The sequence below is a fragment of the Dasypus novemcinctus genome, chromosome 6, assembly GCF_030445035.2.
Source record: "Dasypus novemcinctus isolate mDasNov1 chromosome 6, mDasNov1.1.hap2, whole genome shotgun sequence".
Classification (NCBI taxonomy): Eukaryota; Metazoa; Chordata; class Mammalia; order Cingulata; family Dasypodidae; genus Dasypus; species Dasypus novemcinctus.
Window position 1 is genome coordinate 25,708,369 of NC_080678.1, and position 20,214 is coordinate 25,728,582.

The 20,214-nt window shown below is 44.6% G+C and overlaps 2 protein-coding genes and 1 long non-coding RNA gene across 11 annotated transcripts in view; 1 reads left to right on the plus strand and 2 right to left on the minus strand.

Annotated features, from left to right (window-relative positions):
• ACSL5 (acyl-CoA synthetase long chain family member 5) overlaps positions 1 to 167 on the minus strand; it is a 43,348-nt gene extending 43,181 nt beyond the window's left edge. For both annotated transcript variants that reach the window (XM_058298423.2, XM_058298422.2), the window contains exon 1: positions 34 to 167. The gene's annotated coding sequence lies outside the window, so the exon portion shown is untranslated. The remainder of the gene's footprint in view (positions 1 to 33) is intronic.
• A 6,486-nt stretch (positions 168 to 6,653) lies between these two features.
• LOC131278683 (uncharacterized) lies at positions 6,654 to 15,091 on the minus strand. The gene is made up of 2 exons (XR_009186078.1): positions 15,019 to 15,091; positions 6,654 to 7,223 (listed from the first exon to the last, which is right to left on the minus strand). It is a non-coding gene; the product is annotated as an uncharacterized lncRNA (long non-coding RNA).
• Positions 15,092 to 15,960: 869 nt separating this feature from the next.
• The window catches only part of LOC101437109 (guanylate cyclase 2G-like), a 40,349-nt gene continuing 36,095 nt past the window's right edge, over positions 15,961 to 20,214 (plus strand). For all 8 annotated transcript variants that reach the window (XM_058298431.1, XM_071215668.1, XM_071215669.1 and 5 more), the window contains exons 1-4: positions 15,961 to 16,154; positions 16,262 to 16,371; positions 18,265 to 18,450; positions 19,233 to 19,377. In XM_058298431.1, coding sequence (XP_058154414.1) covers positions 16,136 to 16,154; positions 16,262 to 16,371; positions 18,265 to 18,450; positions 19,233 to 19,377 — 460 coding nt within the window. In that variant the 5' untranslated portion in view covers positions 15,961 to 16,135. The remainder of the gene's footprint in view (positions 16,155 to 16,261; positions 16,372 to 18,264; positions 18,451 to 19,232; positions 19,378 to 20,214) is intronic.

The window sequence follows — 20,214 nt, forward strand, 5'->3', positions numbered from 1 at the left end:
AAAATAGAGAGCAGGTGGCGAGGCTGCATCTACCTCAGAAGAACGCTTCTTCCTCCTGGGCCCAGGAAACGCGCTCCTCACAGCTGTGCTGCTCACCACATCCAGGAGTCCTGGCCTTTCCACAGCTGCTGGGACAGGCTCACACCTGGAGTCAATGTGCACTGTCCTGACACTGAGCGAACGAAAAGTGCCTCTGAAACCTTTGAACCTGTCGTAATAGAAGTTCAAAGGTGGACGCTACCTGTTCAAACGATACTAGTAACCTCCAACAGTGAGAACTGCAGAATTTGGCAAAAGGCTAAGAGGAGATTGTTATGCAATTGGCTCAAGAGGAAAGAGAGAGAGAGAGAGAGAGAGAGAGAGAGAGAGAGAGAGAGAGAGAGAGAGAGAGAGAGAGAGAGAGAGAGAAGTGCCCTCAGCTCAGAAAGCTAACAAGAGAACGCTTGTAACCCATAATTCAAGAGAATGGATGGGGGCAGGTCAGGCTTTGGAGCTGCCCTTTTGACACAGTCCTGAGACTGCAATAGGAAGAGATCAGTCTAGATAACAAGAAGGAAAAGAAGTGCTCCTTGAGTTTAGGGAGAGAGAAAAATGAGAAGCCACTCCAATTGGCTCAAGCTATGACTTTAGCTTGACAAGCTGAGGTCTGTATTTAGAAACCAGCCTTTTTCTAGAAGGGGCCAGTAACCCCTCCAGAATTAGAATGTCTCCAAGACAACCAAATAAGCCAAATCATTCTGGAGTCTAGACTGAGGCACAAGCCTAACAGGATTTCACAGTTAGAATAGAGAATCAGAGCCACGGAGTGTACCACCTACAGCTTAGCAAAGCACTTGAAGAAGCAGAGTTGCTCTTGCATCACTGTTCAGCTAACCCACTCTCTTTCCATTCACCATTGCCATTCTCAATTCCAACGCCAAGACAAAATCTTTAATACTGCAAGTCATCATTACTAAACAAAAACAGAGAATAGAGACTAAAGAGGCCCTACAGGTGTTGTGCAAGCTTTATTTTACAGGTAAGGCTGATTAAGGCCGATGACAGCTTTTCAGGTGAAGGAACTCACCCAGGATGATACAACCAATGAGTAGTCAAGACACGAACAGCCACTGCAGGGTCTTTGCCCCTGTATGCTGCTGCCTTTGACATCAGTATATGTTTAGCAATGAGCAGACCTTAGATATTTGGACACTGATTGTGTACCAGATCAGCAGAATTTCGTGGAAACGCCACATTGGATTTCTTCTTACTGTATTTGGTCAGATGGCCAATATCAAAACCAAAGGCCAAAATTACTTCCTGCTGACTCGTGTGAGGAGTGGCTACCATGTTGGCAGAGGTCGCATTAGACCAGATTCTCCTCCAGATTTCCAAGTGCATTACCTCATTAAGGTCACTCGTTACTGAGCCTGAGTCCTGCTTTAGCACTTGAAAGAAAAAGGCTTCAGAGTGGCCAGAGAAGATGAAGAGGTGGAGAGCTGGGGGCATGAGTACCACTTGATTGGACTGGTGCTCAGCTGTGTTAAGGAGCAGCCCCCGGAACACTCCCTAACGCCACACTGCCCAGAGAATGAGATGTGCCAAGCCAGTGGTTCCCAAATTTTCATAGGCATCCCTGTCCCTCGAGGGGTTATTATAACAGCTGCCTGGTTCAGTAAGCCTGGGGTGGGACCTGGCAATCTGCATTTCTAAGTGATGTGGATCTGGAGAACCACGCTTGGACACACTAGGAGAACCAGCGCTCTAGGCAGCCACCCTGCCTTCAAGAAGTGCAATAACTGAAATGTCCAAAGGGATTGTGTTTCGGATAGTCTTGGCTATGGCGACCCTGCAGCAGGGAAGACAACTTGACATAGAATAGACCTCCTCATCACGTGCTCTAGGAGAGAGGCGTTACTCAAGACAAGCCTGCAGGCCAATTCCCAGAGCAGGAGGTAACGTCACTCACCGTCCCACTGTTCCTTTATGGAAATCAAAGATGCTGAGCATGTCCCTAGACAACCCATGTGGGAATGAACGTGCGTTTGTAAGGGCTAAGGTGCTGCATCTACTTAGTGGGAGAGCTAAGTGCAGAACCCAGGCCCCCAGGCTCTAGCTGGCTAACCTGGCCTCTTGATAAACTTGTTTCTTTAGGGCATCTCTTTTCAAACAAAGATGCAATAGATAAGCTTTCTTTGCAATATTCTTCACTCTTCCTTCCCTGTGCCCTAGTCATATTCATTTAGAATTCACTATACAAGTAGAGATTCTTCGGGCATCCTGCAGGCCCTAAAAATCTGAAACCTTCATTTTTAGCATCGTTTGTAGGTGAGATGCTCTGAAACCAACAGCCACAATTCTGGCATACTCACAACATGCTGCTCTGGTCTCCTGGTCTGAACACACTCCCTCCTTTCCCTGGGGGACATGGAGACCACATATTTAACACACAGCAATGCGAGGAGACCAGAGGCCAACATTTCTGAGCTTTGTTGCACAGCCTGGAAGCAGCCAGGATACCTCTCATGATAGGGGACTGGCAGCTCTTCAGAAGCAGGACCAGGGAAGCAGACTTGGCCCAGTGGATAGGGCTTCCGCCTACCACATGGGAGGTCCGTGGTTCAAACCCCGGGCCTCCTTGACCCGTGTGGAGCTGGTCCATGCGCAGTGCTGATGCGCGCAAGGAGTGCCGCACCACGCAGGGGTGTCCCTGTGTAGGGGAGCCCCATGTGCAAGGAGTGCACCCCATAAGGAGAGCTGCCCAGTGTGAAAGAAATTTCAGCCTGTCCAGGAATGGCGCCGCACACACGGAGAGTTGATGCAGCAAGATGACGTAACAAAAAAGAGACACAGATTCCTGGGCCGCTGACAACAACAGAAGCAGACAAAGAACACGCAGCAAATGGACAAAGAGAACAGACAACCAGGGTGGCAGGGTGGGGAGGGGTGGAAGGGGAGAGAAATAAATAAAATAAATCTTTAAAAAAAAAAGAAAGAAGCAGGGGCAGGTCTTCACCACGGTTTTGGTAAGCTGGAAAGGACAGGCGTTATAAGCAGCCCCAAGGGGCATCCATCTAGCTCTTCCCAGCTTACAGACCTAGACCACCCTTTAAGCCTGTGTGGTGTAAGCAGGGACAATACCTTCAACTTTCAGACCTTCAGTGGCTGCTGGTGCCAGGCCCCGTGACAAGCATTTCGTTTAACCCCTATGATAAACTTGCAAGGTAATTCTGATTTGTGCATTTGAGAACATGGAAGCTCAGAGAAGTTAATTAACCCTCCTGTGACCCCATAGCTTGGTAATGGGGTGATGATGGTGGTGGGGGGCCAATCATTATTTAATGATTTCAGGCTTCTTGGCAAATCTGGCTGATCTGCAGCTTATCCCTGAAAAAAGCAGCCCTTTGTAGGGAGAACAGTTGGTTGCAAAGTAGATTTTGGAGGGGCTGGTGGGGAGGAGAATCAGGCAGGCACTAAATATTATTTAAAGGTCGTAGGAGGGTATTTCCAAATTCCAGACATCGTTGAACCTAAGGAAGTCCTCCTTTTAAAGGAAAGTTGATTTTCTCCTTTGAAAAAAACCTTTACCCCTGGAATCCAGAGCATTCATCTTAAAACCAGGACCCCTGTGCTTTGGAATATTTCAGTGGCCTCAGGTTATGGAAATGCCACTGAACAGTGCTTACCAGAAGCATTTTTGGGGGAGGGCAAAGAAGAAAGATGGGGATGAGAAGAACAAGGGGAAGCACCAGCTATCTGGAGTAGCTAGGGTATGTGGGGGATGGGAATCTTGTTTTGGAGGATCTTAAGCTGCTTTTTATTTTAAAATTTTTCTATTATTTTTTGCCCACTGTCTGCTCATTGTTTTTGCTTCTTGTCTATTCTTTGAGTTTTTTTTTTTTTTTTGCTTGTCTGCTCATTGTTTTTTACTCAGTGTCTGCTTGTTGTCTGTTCATTGTTTGTCTTTTTAGGAGGCACTGGGAACTGAACCAGGGACCTCCCATGTGAGAGGTCGGTGCTTAACTGCTTGAGCCACATCTGCTCCCCTTAAACTGTTTTTGACTGCTAATCTAAGTTTTTAGGAGTCAGGCAACAGGACCCAAAAGGAAAAAGAAGCAGAATATTGGAGCCCTATGCTGCATCTACTTGTGTTAACTTAGTTACGATGAGTCAGCAAGGAAAGGAGAGCAGGTGACCCTCCCTAGAGTTAACTGGATAGCAGGGCAGAATTGTGTTGGCAGGATCTTAGGGCACAGGCTCCATAAAGTGGGCCAAAATAAAGCTGGGGTGGACTGACCTTTAGCTTCCCATGTGGCAGAGTTGACTTTGAAGTTTACCCTTCAACTGAGATGTGCAACAAAAGGGGCAAAGTTCCTTAAATTCTCTCTTAACCAGCATGCCATAAATTGACCATCAGAATTCCATGTCCACCCTTCCCCTGGGTATCTGATATTTCCAAAAGCTAATAACACTCAAAGTACAACTTCCAGGGCAGCAGTCTAAGATTCTCACACCAGACCCTTTCTGAAGTTCTTCTGGATGACCACGATAGCAAGGGTGATTTAACACTTATCATGTGACAGGCACTGCACTAAGAACTTTGTATGCAATATCTCACCTAATCTCACAGCAATGAAGGAGTTATTATTAATATTTTACAGAAGAGAAAAGGGTTAGAGAGGTCAAAAACCCTGCCCAAGGCACATGGTTAAGAGTTGGCAGAATCCTAGAGTTAGATTTTGAGCTCAGGAAGTTTGAGGCCAGAGCCTGAGCACATATCCATGGTTGAGTACCATCCACCTCATTAACCCTTTGCAAGCTTGTCTGTTTACATATGTATTTCTCTTGGGGACTTTCATTGGTCTCACAAAGGAAATTAAGGACCATGGCTCTATGGAAGAACTTTTTTTTAATTCATTTTTTTAATATTACATTATAAAAATATGAGGTCCCCATAAACCTCCACCTTCCTCACCCTACTCCTCCCCCCATAGCAACATTCTCCTCCATCATCATGAGACATTCATTGTGTTTGGTGAATACATCTCTGAGCATTGTTGCACCTCATGGTCAATGGTCCACATCATAGCCCACACTCTCCCATGTTCCATCCAGTGGGCCATGGGAGGACATACAATGTCCGGTAATTGTCCCTGCAGCACTTTTGTCATTGATGTGGAGGCAGTGGCCACTGGAGGTCCTGAGATCAGGGAGAGGGAAAAGCAAGTGTAATATGGGGACTTTTCAGGACTTGGGAATTGTCCCGAATGACATTGCAATGACAGATACAAGCCATTATGTATCTTATCTTAATTTACAAAATTGTGTGAGAGTGTAACTACAATGTAAACTATAATCCATGGTTTGTGCCAATGCTCCAAAAAGTGTTCATTAATTGTGATGAATGCACCACACTAATGAAAGAAGTTGTTAATGTGGGAAAATGTGGGAGAGGTTGGGAGCAGGGCATATGGAAATCCCTTATACTTTTTATGTAACATTTTTGTAATCTATTATCTTTTTAAAAAAAATTAAAAAGTATATCTTAAAAACAAAGCAAAACAAAAGAAAACATTGCTCTAGAGAAAACAAGACCCAATGTCAGCTGCATGGACCTGATGCCAAGGGCAGAGCAGCAGCTACCCTTCCCTTTCCTTAGAAGGGCTTCCCATCTGCTGGGAGCTCATTTCCAGAGCTCATTTCCCACACAAAGCCTTGCTTCACTACACCAAAGGGGCCATGTACTACACATCCTCGTACAAACCCTCTTCCCCGCCCCCTTTTTGCTTAGATGTGCCCTAATTTCCCACAGTTCCATTTGGGGTCCTGCTGTCAGCCTTCCACCATGGAGTTTTCACAAAGCATGAGGGAGAAGCTAGACCCAGAAATTGGTGCCTATAGCAGCTCATTTCTTTCAACTCAGGTCACTGACATAGCAATAGCTTCGATACCCATGTTCTTGAGGCCACTTGCTAGCTCTTTGTGAGAAGGAAGCATTACTCAAGCATGAGAATTTGATTGACAAATGTGGAGTTTGCAAAGATTGCAGTCTGGGAAAATATATCCTTGCCTTAAACATTGCCTACTCCAAATAAAACGCACAAAGCAAATTGGCTTGCAAACTTGGACCTGAGTTTCTCGGCTAGTGAGCCATGGCATACTGGTGGGCCAAGACATACTGATTCCCTCACTCCCCGGGTGACCAGCGTGGTCTCGCAAAGCCTCAGCTAGGGGTTGAGTGTGCCAAATACATATTATCACTCTTACCGAGCATCATTAAGTAAACAAGTTTGAGATGTAGTGACTTAGCCAACTTGTTCTTTTATCAGCAAGAGCTTCCAAAGGGCATTTAAGAGTCAGATCTGAAGTGTAAAGGTACCTGAGAAAGGTGTCACCAGATTCCCAGAACTTTCAACAGCCCCATAGGAAGCATTGCCATCTCCCAGCCAGGCTACAAGGGTGATTCAGAGTGAAGATTTAGACCTGTGCTGCCCAGGACCAGAGCCATTAGCCACGAGTGGCTGTTACCCAGTTGAAGTGAAGCTAGATTGAATTGCGATTTGCATTTAAATATAAAGATTTAAAGACTCAGTATAAAGAATGTAAAGTCTTGATTTTTAAAATAATACTTGCATGTTGAAATAATATTTAGGATATATCAGGCTAAATTAAAGTAATTTTACCTCTTCCTTTTATTTATTCAAATGTGTCTGCTAGAAGATTTTACTCCATATATGTGGCTCACATGATCTATATTTTTGGATGGTACCAATTTAGAGAAAAGGTTCTTTGAGCAAGAGGTGGCATTACCCAGTGTCAGCCGAGAACATGTTGTAACCACTTCAAGGTGAACTTGAAGACAGCGATGTCTTTTACTTGCTCCTCTGATTTCTGTAGTGGCAGCAGTATGCTCTTTTGGGTTGATGATCTTGATGGAAGCAATAGGCCCTTAAAATAAAACTGCTACTATGTTAGTTTCCTAGAACTGCCACAACAAATGGCTGCAAACTGTTGGCTTAAAATAAGAAAACTTTGTTCTCCCACACTTTGAGGGGCCAGGAGTCTGAATCGAACTCGTTGGCAGGGCTGGCGGCTCTCAGGAGTCGGTGCTCCATGCCTCTCTCTCAGCATCTGGTGATGGTCGGCAGGTCTTGGCGTTCCTTGTATTGCAGACGCAGTACCCCGATGATGTCTCTGTCTTCACGTGCGTTCTCCCTGTGCGTCTGTGTCTTCACATGGCCTCCCTATAAGGACACCACTCATTGGATTTACAGTCCCCCCAGTCCGACTTTGTCTTATCTTCACTAATTACATCAGCAAAGAACCTATTACCAAATAAGATCACAGGCTGAGGTGCCAGAAGGACATAACTTTGGGGAGGGGGGCACGATTCGACCTGGTACAGCTACTGTTCACTGAACCACTGAATGCCGTTATGTGTCAAGCACCATCCTGTGTGCTCTACATCGATGACTAATTTCATCCGCACATAAAGTACAAGGAGGACACTGGGGCTCAGAGGCTACATAATTCATCCAGGCCAGTTTAAGGCTCATTCCCAACCCTGTGTTCCAACCACTCTGCTACACAGCTTCCTACAGGAGGTAGTGGCCAGAAAGGCGTTTCCCTGCTACAGACAGGAGCATCGAGACTTTGGGTGGGGGGTGGCAGCCAATACCCTCCCTCCCCAAGGCTCTGCTTTGCAGCCTTGGTTCCCTGGGCTAGGAGCGTAGGAGAGCAGCTTTGAGCGTCTGCCCCTGAGTAGGCAGCGAGCTAGTTGGGAGGCTCTCCTGTGAGCAAGAGGAAATGCCAGGAAGTGGGAGGGCTTCTGGCCTTTCCAGACAAAAAGCTGACAGGGTGGAGGAGTCAGAAGGGACATCCTGCCTCGCTTTAGATGGCTACCCACTGCAGAGAAGCCGCCAGCCAGCGAGCCAGGTGCCACAGGGCCCTGACTGGCGCCGACGGAAAGGGGCGGGCAAGCAGTGTGGGCTCGCCCGAGGGAGGTATATTAGGCAAGAGCCCATGTTATTTGTTCGAGCACTTGGGGTACTGTGACAACAAATTGTTCTTGGAAAACCTAAAATTTGGTGGAAAGGGTCTTGGGAAGTAATTATGTCACTGTTTATCATAAATTATCTTTGATTCCTGAGTAAGCCCCACAGGCAGCTGCTCCGTCTCCCCATCACCTTCTGAAAGTTTCCTGCTAAAGCTTTCAGGGAAGGTGGCAGGTATCTGGAAGGCATGATCAAAGACCACAAAATAAATATCAAGATGGGAAATCTGGCATTTAGGCCAGACCAGCTGGCAGATTATATCTGTAGGCAGAAAAACAAACAAACATAAAAACAAAACAAAAAAATATCAAACTATTGATTAGAAGCCCCAGATTTTTCAAAAGCAACTGCTCAGATATCCAAGGCTATTTGCTTGAAGAAATAGGAGTGAGAAAGAGAAACATGCTGCAGCTCAGAGAGGAATCTATTTCTGCAGCACAGGGCAAATACTAGATGCTTGAAGTACACAGGAGACAGGGAAAAGGAAGGGTTCTCCTTCTCTCACACAAACCTTTTTAGAAATAAGACCAGTGCATTCTCATCTGCAAGCCAAGGCAACTGGCCCATCCTTGGCCTTCTAGGAGACCTAAAGGAGTGGCTTTTGAATCCCAAGGAATTTGCTTTGTTGTAGGTGGAAGACACACTCTCTCTCCTTTTCTACAAGTTCAACCCTTACCCTACTTTTCTTTGACTCTGCAAACATTTGCTTACTAGAAGCTTTATATTCAAAGACTGCATCACAACTATTTGCAAGAGCTTGGAACACAATATGATTCAGCTCTGAATCACTGTTCAGGTAATAATTAATTGTGCCTTCTTTTCTCTAGCCGCCTTTCCTTGCTTTTATTTCCAGAGAGGTTAGAACAAGGTATGCTATACCTTTAGGAATGCACCTGTTAAGAATTGTGAGCAAGACCAGAGAGATTTTGTGTGATGTATGTATCCTGAAAAAAAAAAAAAAAAAAAAACAGAAAAAAGAAAGGACACTAGATAATGGCTCAAAACTGCATAAAGAAATAAAGACCTATCGTAAAGGTAACCATTTCAGTCATCATTAAAAAAAAAAAAGACCTGGAGAGAAACTTGCTGCCATCACCCAGCACAGCACCCAGAAGTACTTGCTTAGTTATGAATTCACCCAAGTCCTTGGATTTTTAGGGCAAGAAGTTGAAGTTGAAACGATCAACTGCTCTGCCCTCTGCCATTTCCCCATTTCATAGATCAGGAAGCTGAGGCTCGGGTTCCATCTTGTTGACTCGCCGAGGTTGCCACCTTTTCCTGGAACACCTCCGGGTGCGGGAGTGCGCGCCTCTCAAGCAAGGGCAATGGCCACCTCCTCCTTTTCCTTTCCCTCAAGGCCATCACACCCTCTTTCCCTCCATGCCTTGTGAGTCAAACACCCTTTTCACCTTTCACCTGGAGAAGTTGGAATCACACCTTCCAAGCCTTCACTTTTTCCTCTCAACATGATCAGGCCAAACTGAAGCCAGGCCCTGCGGAGCCTGATGCTGCCCTGCGGAGCTGCTGGCCCTGCTTCTGGTTGATAGGCGGGCTGGTCAGTGTTGAGGAAACCCTAAATCGGGCAGGAAGAACCTGCCTTCTGTAGTAGCCTCTGCGGGAACAGAGATGTGAGGAAGTAGCTAGGACCCAAAACACTAACCTGCTGACATTGGGAACCAAGCTATGGGCCTCTGCTGGCCAAGCGCAGACGGGCTTTATATGATGAAGCATCATGGCCTTCCGATCTGCCATGGTCGTGGGTGGAGAACAGCGTGCCCCCTTCCACCAGCCACAGGCCCTGCAGCCTCTTCCCCCCGGTCGTAACCTCAGACCTTTTCCACTCCAGTCCTTCGAGGGCGTCCTATAAAATGGGCCTTTAAGGCCCCACACTCCCATTCCCTGGCTCTCTGTCTCTCTCCCCCACTGACAGCAGTGGAGGAATGGGGAGGGCTGAGCTTTGCAGAGAATAATTAGGGCCCACAGAGGTAAGCCAAGTGACTAGAAGCACGAGGGCCCAGACCAGGGTGACCTGAGGTCCAAGACAGGACAAGCTGAAGCCCTGTGTTTTCACTCCACAAACATGGATCTGTGAGGTTTGCTTTTAATTAAAACTTTTGCTTTTCTTCCTTAATGCAACAATGTTAATTGCATTAAATTATATATTAAATATGAAAATTAAGATAAGCAAAGAGAAGGGAAAATATACCCATAATTCCTGTCACCCAGAAATAGACACTTTTAGTGGTTTGGTATATATAATCTTTTCTATGCAACTTTGTGAGATTTTTTAAAATGACAAAAATAGAATACTGTACATATTTTATGATGTGCTTCTTCACTTAGCAATAATTTTTAATGACTGCACAGATTTACTGTGTGTTATTTATTCAGGCCCCTACTTTTGGTTGTGAAGGCTATGTCCAAATTTTTAATATTAGAAATAACACTGTGGTTATACCTTACCAAGCAATCTTATTTTCTTAGGATAAAGCCCCAAAATTGGAATTTCTGAGTCAAATTTGCACGTATTCTTAAGATTTTGGATGTGTATTGAAAAACAGCTATTAATTCCACACCTACCAGTCTGTTTCTTAAACTCTTGCCACACAGACATCACTGGTATTTTCTTCTGGTTTTGACCATGCTCACGTGTAAGTGCTTAAGAATCACAAAATACTTCTACTCATTATGAATAACATACATTTGTGCACTTAAGGGTCAGACACTGCTAGCTCTAAAGATTCAAAGAGGAATACAAATCTGTCCTTGAAGATTCTCCGGAGAAAGACAATCCATTAACCCAAAGAAAATTAGCCAGAGTAGGCATACAAAAAGCTTGTATTGGGAGGGAGGAGGGTGGAACACTTAATAAATACCGTTTCCAGCGTCTTAGTTTTGAGATCATGCTTTTGCAATGATAACCATTAACAATGCAATAGAACTCTATTGAGTTCTTACTAAATGTGAGGTGTGTTAAGTAATTATGTTCTCTCACCATATCTTTAGAACATCCTTTCCAGAGGGGAGTTTTATGCTCATTTTGAAATTGAGGAAGATGAGTCACCGATTTAACTGACATGCCCAATGCCACTTAGACCTAGTAAGCATCTGAGCCAAAAAGGTCCATGGAATTCTGCCTCTGATTAGAGCAAGGGAGACTTTGGATTTTGCAAATGAACTCTAAGCAGTTCTAGCAGGGAATTAGAGAAACCGAAGCCCAGTGAAGGAGTAGTTATGGTGAATTTGAAGTTTGGAGAACAGCAATCCCCATAATCCACAGGTTTGAAAATGGCCCTGGGAGTTAGGCCAGTGCTAAGACTCAGTGGTTCCATGGGGGACCTTGCTACTAAAGCAAGGTAAGTAGAGAATAGTGATCAGCTGTTCTTTTCCTCCTTTCATTTCATACTGTCTCAGAGTTTCTCAAACCTTAGCGTACTTAAGGACACATGCGGTACTGTTAAAAAAAAAAAAAAAAATATATATATATATATATATATATATGTAAAAGTTAGTTCCCATTTTACAGATCAGGGAATGCAGGCATAGAGAAGGGAAGTAGCATGTTCTAGGCCACACAGCTAGCATATGGTGGAGTTAGAATTCAAGGTCAGGCCATCTGATTACATTTATGTTACCGGGGAAGAGGCCCAGAGGGGTCACGGGTCTTGCCTAACACCTCACAATTTATTCGTGGTGTCCATGGATCAATAACAGGACCTTGCTGACTCCCTCCCAAGCCTCTTTCTACAAGACTCTGCTGCTGGAAGAGTGTATTAGAAGAGACTCTGGAAAGGGAAGGTTTCCGTTAATTAATGGCACTGGGTAGAAAGTAAGCTGTGGCCCTCTGGGAACTCTGCACCATCATATAAGCTCCCGGTATGAGTGGCCAGGAAGCTGAACCTCTCAGAGCTCTTCAGGGATACAGGTGTTTGAGGCCATTCATGGCTCCCAGGATAGGTCCTGAGGCCCCATTCGGGTCTGGGCTCTGTTTGGGGGTTGAACACCATGTTTCCCACCAAACACTAGTTCTGATGCTCTTTACCAGTGTGCTGGTGACTTGGCTTGAGGCTGCTAAACTCACTGTGGGCTTCCAGGCCCCTTGGGACCTCTCCCATCCCTTCAGTATGCAAAGGCTCGGTGCAGGTCTCCAGATTGCCATTGACAAGATCAACTCTGAGCCACAGCAGCTAGGAAATTTCAGCTGGGAGTTTACCTACACCAACTCAACCTGCGGCGCCAAGGAGTCCCTTACTCTTTTCACCAACCAGGTCCAGAAAGAACATATTTCTGCCCTGTTTGGACCAGCATGCCCAGAAGCAGCAGAGGTAGAGTATACAGCCTTCTAGAAATTTTGACTGAGTTTCCATTGGAAGGGGTAGTCTCAAAGGTGATGGCAGAGACGTGACTAATCTCTTGACAAGATCTCATTATGATATTAATAACTGTGTAATTCTTGGGTACTGTTTCATCGAGATGTAATTAGACCATGTAATTAGACCAGTTATCTTGAAAGAAATCTTTTGAGTCAATAACTATTAGTTTACTCATCCTCTTCCTCCTTTTGCTGATTGTTTGAACCTAATGCTGATAAGTACAGACACTTATTTATTCTAGAGTGTCCACCATATGGTTCAGAAAAATCAAGAAGAAAATTAATGCTTGGTTTTAAATAGAAAATGCTCATTTGTTTAAATTTCTCTTCGGTGTGTATAATCAATTATTCAATGATGGTGAAAGTAAATGGGAAAGAATGAAATATGGCTGACTATGATAAACTAGAGCAAGAAAATTAGGGAAATGAATAATTTGTATTTGTCGGCTAATGGTATTCACTTTGTTGCTGCCCTTGGGTACCACATGATCTGAGAGGTACTGATGAGAAGGCTGACTAGGAAGGTGTATCATAGTTCTCACTCTGAAAAATGTTGCAGAACTGTCATTATTTGTTGGTACATTTTAGAGCTAAGTTCATGTTTGAATTTGAGCTTCACTGGCTCCTGGAATTCCCACAACACTTTTCTAGATATTCACAGTGACTCATGTTTCATAGTCAAGGAGCCTTTCTTCATCCCTCTACCTCCATCCCTCCCATCCCTAAGTCACCAATCAGAAGTAATTCCATTCTTCTTTAAACTCCTATGAAGCCACTGTATATAAATCACAAAGTATATTTAAAACTCTAGAGCTCTTTTTGTATGCCTAAACTTCTGTAATAGACCATAAGCTCTTTTAAGTCTCTGAAGTTCCTTGTAAATAATAGGCTCCCAATGAACAATGAATGAAAATGAATAAGGAATATATCATGAAAGAATGACTAAGAGAGTAAGTAGTGTCTATGAGTGTGCGCTTTGGAATCAGACTGACTGAATTCCAATCCTGTCCCCACTATTTGCTATGGCCTTGAGTAAGTAGCTTACTCCTCTGTATCTCCATGTTTTCATCTATAAAATGGAGTAATGATAGTACCTACCTCTTGGAAATGTAAGAATTGATATGATATATATAAGCTCTTAGTAGAGAGTTTGGCATTTAGTAAGCACTCAATAAATGCTCACTATAGCTTTCCTTGTGCTCTGAGATCTTGCAGCCCCAAGTTGGATCCAAGACATTATCATCAATATTACAGAAGGGGTCCCTTATAACCCATAGGCTCAAAGAATCCAAGGTTAATACATAAACCTTACAATGGGAGTTGCGTGTAGCATAAACTCAATTATGGAAAGATATCCTTTTGATTACTTTCAAGGTTATTGGTTTACTGGCCTCTCAGTGGAACATCGCCATGTTTGACTTTGTTGGACAAACGGCAAAACTGGAGAACCATATCTTGTATGATACCTGTGTGAAACTCGTACCACCCAGGCGGGAAATTGGTAATGTTCTCCAGAAAAGTCTCCAGTATCTGGGATGGAAACACCTTGGGGTGTTTGGAGGTCGTGCAGGGGCTTCCTCCTGGGACAAAGGGGCTGAGCTGTGGAGAGCTATAGAAAATGAGCTCACACCACATTTCACCATCACTGCCAGCATGAGATATACCAGCAGTGATCCAGCCCTACTTCAGGAAAAGCTTAGGAGGATGTCATCACTCGTCAGAGGTAAGTAGGAAAAAAGAGACTTCTTTTGCTTAGGCTTGGAAAGTCAAATAGGAAGAGTAGAGTGTTAAAAACAAACAAACAACCACCTAGGAACTATTCATTTTTCTATGGGCATAGAAAGCAGGTAGAAACAGGACAAAATTGATGAGACGTAAAAGCATTTTCCTTCTTTTCTCAACATCACTAGCAAAAAATTGTTTTTTGTCTGAAGTGAAATTCCAGATCCTGTAGTATTATGATGCACTGTGTAAGGTCTGGACGCATTTTTCAACCAGGCTGAGTCCTACACTTCAGTAGTATCTCAGCACATGGGCTCTGAAGACAGACAGAAGTAGGTCTGAATCTAGCCACTGGCACTTTCTAGCTGTGTGCTTCTGGGCAAGTGTCTGAACCTCTCTGGCCTCAGATACCTTATCTATGAAATGGAGATAATCATCCTACCTTTCATAGAATTGTGAGTATTGAATAAGTTCACTCCTGTAAAGTGCTTAGCCTTGTATCTGGACATGGGGATTGATCAACAAATGTTAGCAATTATTTGTTTTGTGGCACTTACAAGGTTCTACTTTCTAGCATGAATTAGCAATTGACTCTTTTCCGTTCTCCAGATAAACTAAGCTCTTTCTGGACTTGGGACTTTAGGACTTGCTGCTCCCTTGGCTGGAAGTATCGCTCACAGCACCACCCCCACCCCGCCCCCCCAGTACCTTCTTGTGTTAGCTTCTTCTCATCCTTCCAAATGCAGGCCAGAGCTCCCCCACTCAGAGAGGCCTTCTCTGACTGGGGCTGCAGAAAGGTCCCCTCCCCCATTAGGTTACAGCACCCTTTCTTTTCTCCCCTCACTTAGGAGACTCTTAAGTGATAACTTTAATCTGTTCATTCGTACATACCTGTCTGACTGCTCACTGAAATGTCAGCTCCCCGAGGACACAGACCCTTCCACTTTCTCATTGCTATATTTATGCCTCACACGGTGTCTGGCACATGGACAGAACTTAGATAAAAAAAGACTATGACTTACCTTGTTTAAAAAAGAAATCATTGGGGAGCAGATGTAGCTCAAGTGGTTGAGCACCTGCTTCCCATGTATGGGGTCCTGGGTTCTATCCCCAGTTCTTCCTAACAACAAAACAAGCAAACAAACAAAGAGGCCAGTTCTCACTGGGGAGCGGATGTAGCTCAGTGGTTGAGCACCTGCTTCCCATGTATGAAGATCTTGGGTTCAATCCTTGGTACCTCCTAAAATATATATATATATTTTTTTTGAACAATAACATACCAAATCAAAACTGTTAACATATAGTGCAATACTTGCAATAAAGCTGCACTTTAATTTTTTAAAAAATCACTACTTCATTTTGTGGGTCCTCAAATGCAAAGCATTGAGGTAAATCCACAGAGAAAGAAAGTAGATTAGTGGTTACCAGTGGGGTAACCCAAGTGGGGAGGGGCTGCTCACAGATGTGGGGTGTCTTTTTGGGGTGATGAAGATGTTCTGGAATTAGATGGTGATGATTGCATAACCTTGTGAAGATACAAAAAACCACTGACTTTTACACTTTAAAATGGTGAATTTTATGATATGGGAATTATATCTCAATATTTTAAATGAAAAAAAAAATAAAAAAGCAAAATGTCTCTGCATGACTGCTAATGCATTCCTGTTTAGGTGGGAAGAAAAGTGCATGGCCTACTCCCTTTTTCCTATCCCAACTTGGAAAGTGCGAATGCCCCTGCTTACAGGTCAGCTGAGAACTCCATGTAACCAATGTGTGGCTGATGAGTCACAGGCCAGGCCTGTTTTGATTTTTCAGTCAACTGAACGAAAGAAACTAGAGCAGAGAAATGGTCTCCAACTTGTTCAGCTTGTACGTTGGGCGTGGACGGGCACTGCAGTGAAGACTTGGGTTCTGTAGGGCCAATCTGCTGGTTTGTCTACTGCAAGCTTGATTCAAAACTATCCACTTTTGGAATTCCCGCAGTGCTGGCATTCCTATTTCCTAAAGCATGCTCAAGGAAAGAAAAGGTGGATGTCTCGTTTGCAATAGCTTCAGGCTAGACTAAAAATTGCATTATGGGCACAGCTGTGTGCAAGCATGTATGATTGACTGACACTGTTTTCCCTTCTTATAGTTATCATCTTAGTATGCAGCTCAGAGGACGCAAAAGTTATTTTGCTGGCTGCAGAGACCCTGGGATTAAACACAGGAGAATTTGTCTTCATCATTTTGCAGCAGTTTGAGGTGGGTGCTGACGACTACTCAGAAGCTCCAGTGTAACAGGTAACGATTGCGGACCACTTCCTGGGTGCCAGGATCCATGAGCTCACTGAATACTCACTACAGCCCCAGAAGGGAGGGGCTCTCGTGTGCTCATCTTAAGACCAGGAAAACCCACAGTTCTTTAGTGTAGCCAGTGAGGGGTTAATCCAAGCCTGGCCCTCTTCTCTCTGGGTCAGTAAACACCTGCTGAGAAAGAACTTTCATTCCTGCTGGGTAGCGGGCACCTCCCCAAAGGACTCTCCAAGACAAGTGGCTCTCACTTCCTTCCTTCCACCGGTCAACCCTTGTGAAGCTGTGGGAGCCCTAACAAAAGCTTGGCAACAGCTCTGTGAGGCGGATATTATTGGCATCTCATCTTACAGATGGAGAAACTGAGACTTTGGTAAGCAAGGGACTCAGAGCTCACAAGTGGCTCAGCTGGCATTCAAACCCGGGTCTGTTAGATGCCAGGGCCAGAGCTTGTCACCCACACAGCTACGCAGTGCTTGCTGGGTGCCCAGCCCTGTGCGAGCACTTTATGTATTGGAACTCATATCACCTCACTGTGACCCCATAGGGTAGATACTTTTAATATCTTCATTTTACAGATGAGGAAGCTGAGACCCAGAGAAGTGAAGTAACCTGCCTACGGTCACACAGCTAGTATGAGGGAGAGCTAGATTTTATCCAAGCAGGCTGGCCTCTGTCTGTACATTTAACCACCATACTAAGCTAGCAGGCCACCTCTTAAGAGTCCACTTGCATTTAGCTATGGACATGCTGTACAATTTTCCCATCAGGTTTATCTTTCTAAAATGAGTTTGTTTTATGTGACCATAAGAAGCTGAAATGGGGCAAAAGGGATTAAAGCATGTATAATGATATTACAGAGTTCTTTTCTTTTTCTTTTCCAAGAAGTATAATATTTCAGATTGTCAAAAAGTGTCTCAGGTTTCTCTGGGTGGCCAGCTAGAATTTTAAATGTATGCCAGACTTTGCAGAGCAAACTTCCACCTTCCCTATTCATTGCTGGCCTTGTCCCTTTCTCTTTATTTTAATCCCCCCTCTGCCTTCAGATAGATAAGGATGGGCCAAGTACCAGTAAATGCTGGAAGCCCTTCCAACCCCCTAGTCACTGTCTCTCAAACCCGTAATGATCAAAGTCTGATTAGCTTGTGGTGACAGAGAGAATATAGAGCTAAAAATATACCACATGACATCCATACAACTGAATTCCATGCTGCTTTAAAAAGAACAGCACAAATCCATTCTATAAATGTGTTTCCAAAATAGGTTTAAGTAGGAAAAAAAATCAAGCTGCAGAAAATATTTAAAGTGAGATCATTAATGTAAAATATATACACCCACAGGCAGGCACACACACTTCCGTACATGCCTATAACTCTTTGGTCTCCTTCTCCGAGTGGGATGAGAGGGAGTGCTAGGGAAACTGGGGGGGAGTCTACTGTCTATCATATATAGACATACAATGTGTGGGGATTACTTTCATTACAGTAATAATATGCATAGTAATTGATAATAACAAAACAAATAAGCTGCAAGCAGAAAATAGAAAATCGACAGTAGTACATCTTACAAGTTTTTGTTGCCCATTCTTAAAAGGGAGTCATTCTGCACCTTAGATGCCTAAAGCCCCAGGTAAATTTCTATTATTTATTTTATTTTTTATTTTTTTGCTTCCTTCCCACCATTTATATGCTAGTTAGAAAATATGGCCCTTGTACAGCAGGTCTTTTGGAATCATTGTGTGTCTAAGGATGAGTGTAGCAACTGAAATTCAACGTTGGCTTAAAGGCAGCTCTGTTTCCCAGTAATTTCATACAGAATGACTATCTTTATTTCATTACTTCTCAGGACAGTTTTTGGAAGGAGGTATTGACAGATCGGAAGGCAACACACTTCCCCAAAGTGTATGAGTCAGTGTTTCTCATCGCCCCCAGCTCCTATGGAGACAGCCCTGGTGATGGAGGTTTCTGGAAAGAAGTCTACGAAAGGCTGAGGAGGCCACCCTTCCACAGCTCCATCTCCTCAGAGGAGCAGGTTTGACCTGGGGTCTTCCTGTTCCTTCAGCCTCCCCTTCTCTGTGGAAGACTTTGCATTTCTCCCTCTTCTTTCCCCTCATTCCCCTACTCTATAGACACACACATACACACACACACACAAACTCTCCATCTTCCAAAAAGAAGTAGCAGTTTGGTGCTGTCTTGTGAAATCTGTACCCCAGGGCCACAGAGGGCTCAGAAGTTACCAGATAGAAGGCCATGTGGCCTTACGAATCAGAGAACTGGGCTCCTATCCCAGTTCTACTACTTATTAAGCTGTGGGGCCTTGGAGTGAATTGCTTAACCTCCCTACATATCAGTCCACTCATCTGTAAAATGGGACTGATGATGGAATCTTCCTCCCAAGCTATGGACTTGAGAATCTAATAGCATATTATAGATGAAAGAAGCAGAAGAGAGCCTGGAGGGTTCTCAGACCATAACAATTTCTGTTCCCAGGAGTATGCTAGGACAAAAGACCAGAACAGTGTGATCAGGGAGGTGGAGTTGGGGGAGGCCAGGCCAAGAGGATGGGCTGGAACGTGGAGACAAATGGCAGGAGAGAGATTATCAGCCAGTGGGGATCTGAGCATGTGTGCAGCCAAGAGGCAAAAGTTCTGGCTCCCATAGAGAATTTTTTATAATGGCCAGAGCTGGAGCTACTTCCAGTGAGGGGACAAGCCGAGCCCAAAGGTGATGCCAGGGGCTTCAATCAGGAATGAGGGCGCCTGGGAAGACGCGGGCCTTTCCCAACTCCACCTTTGGCTCTCCTCTTTGAAGGTGAGTCCTTATGCTGCCTACCTTTACGACGCCGTCCTGCTCTACGCTCAGACCGTGAAGGAGATGGTCAAGGCCGGGCACGATTTCCAGGATGGGCGGCAGCTGGTCAGCACTCTGAAGGCTTCCAATCAGACCACGTTGCAGGGTGAGTGGCTTTCTGAACTCAGGGCTGTTACTCTAAGATCATGGTCTGTGAGATGCTGGGCATGTGATTAAAGGCCTCTTCAAGGCCTGCAGGACACTGAACTAAGGAATCCATTGTTCTCATGAAGATGCTCATCTCCATAAGGGATGGTTGTGGTTGCAATTCCTTCTGCCTTGGGGATATAGCCTGCTCTGCCTAGAAACCTGTGAGAATCAAGTGCAGAGGCCTCCGGCACCTTGCCGCTTCCCCCTGGAAAGTCTCTACATTTAGCTTCTTTTAAACAGAATCCATTAAGAATAAAATTCAAGAATGTGAGACTGCCTGCTGGGCATGTCCATGTTGCTTTCAGTCCTTGGGCATAATTCCTGATTTACCTCATCTCATGACTTACATCACATCATGACTTACGAATGTCATGACTTACGTTAGTCATGATTCCTAACTTATCCACCTCTAAGGAAGAGGTCTATCCGCATTTTTACTTTCCTTGCAGCAGCAAGTGTAGGCTTTGGAGTGACCCTGGTTGGAGAACTTCCTCCAGAGCCTTTCTTGTGAAAACCTTGGCAGGCGCTCTGCTCAAGCCCCCACATTTGGGACACTGTGTGCACAGCGAGGTGGTGTGGGGTGCTAGAAGAGAGTGGTGCCTGGGCCCAACAGTCCTGGGCCTATACTTTAGTTTGCTAAAGTCTGCCAAGGCAATATACCAGAAATAGGTTGGCTTTTATAATGGGGATTTGTTAATATTGTAAGCTTACAGTTATGAGGCTGAGAAAAATGTCCAAATCAAGGCATCAGGTAAAGGTCTCTCCCTGAAGATTGGCTGGTGGTGACCGGGGC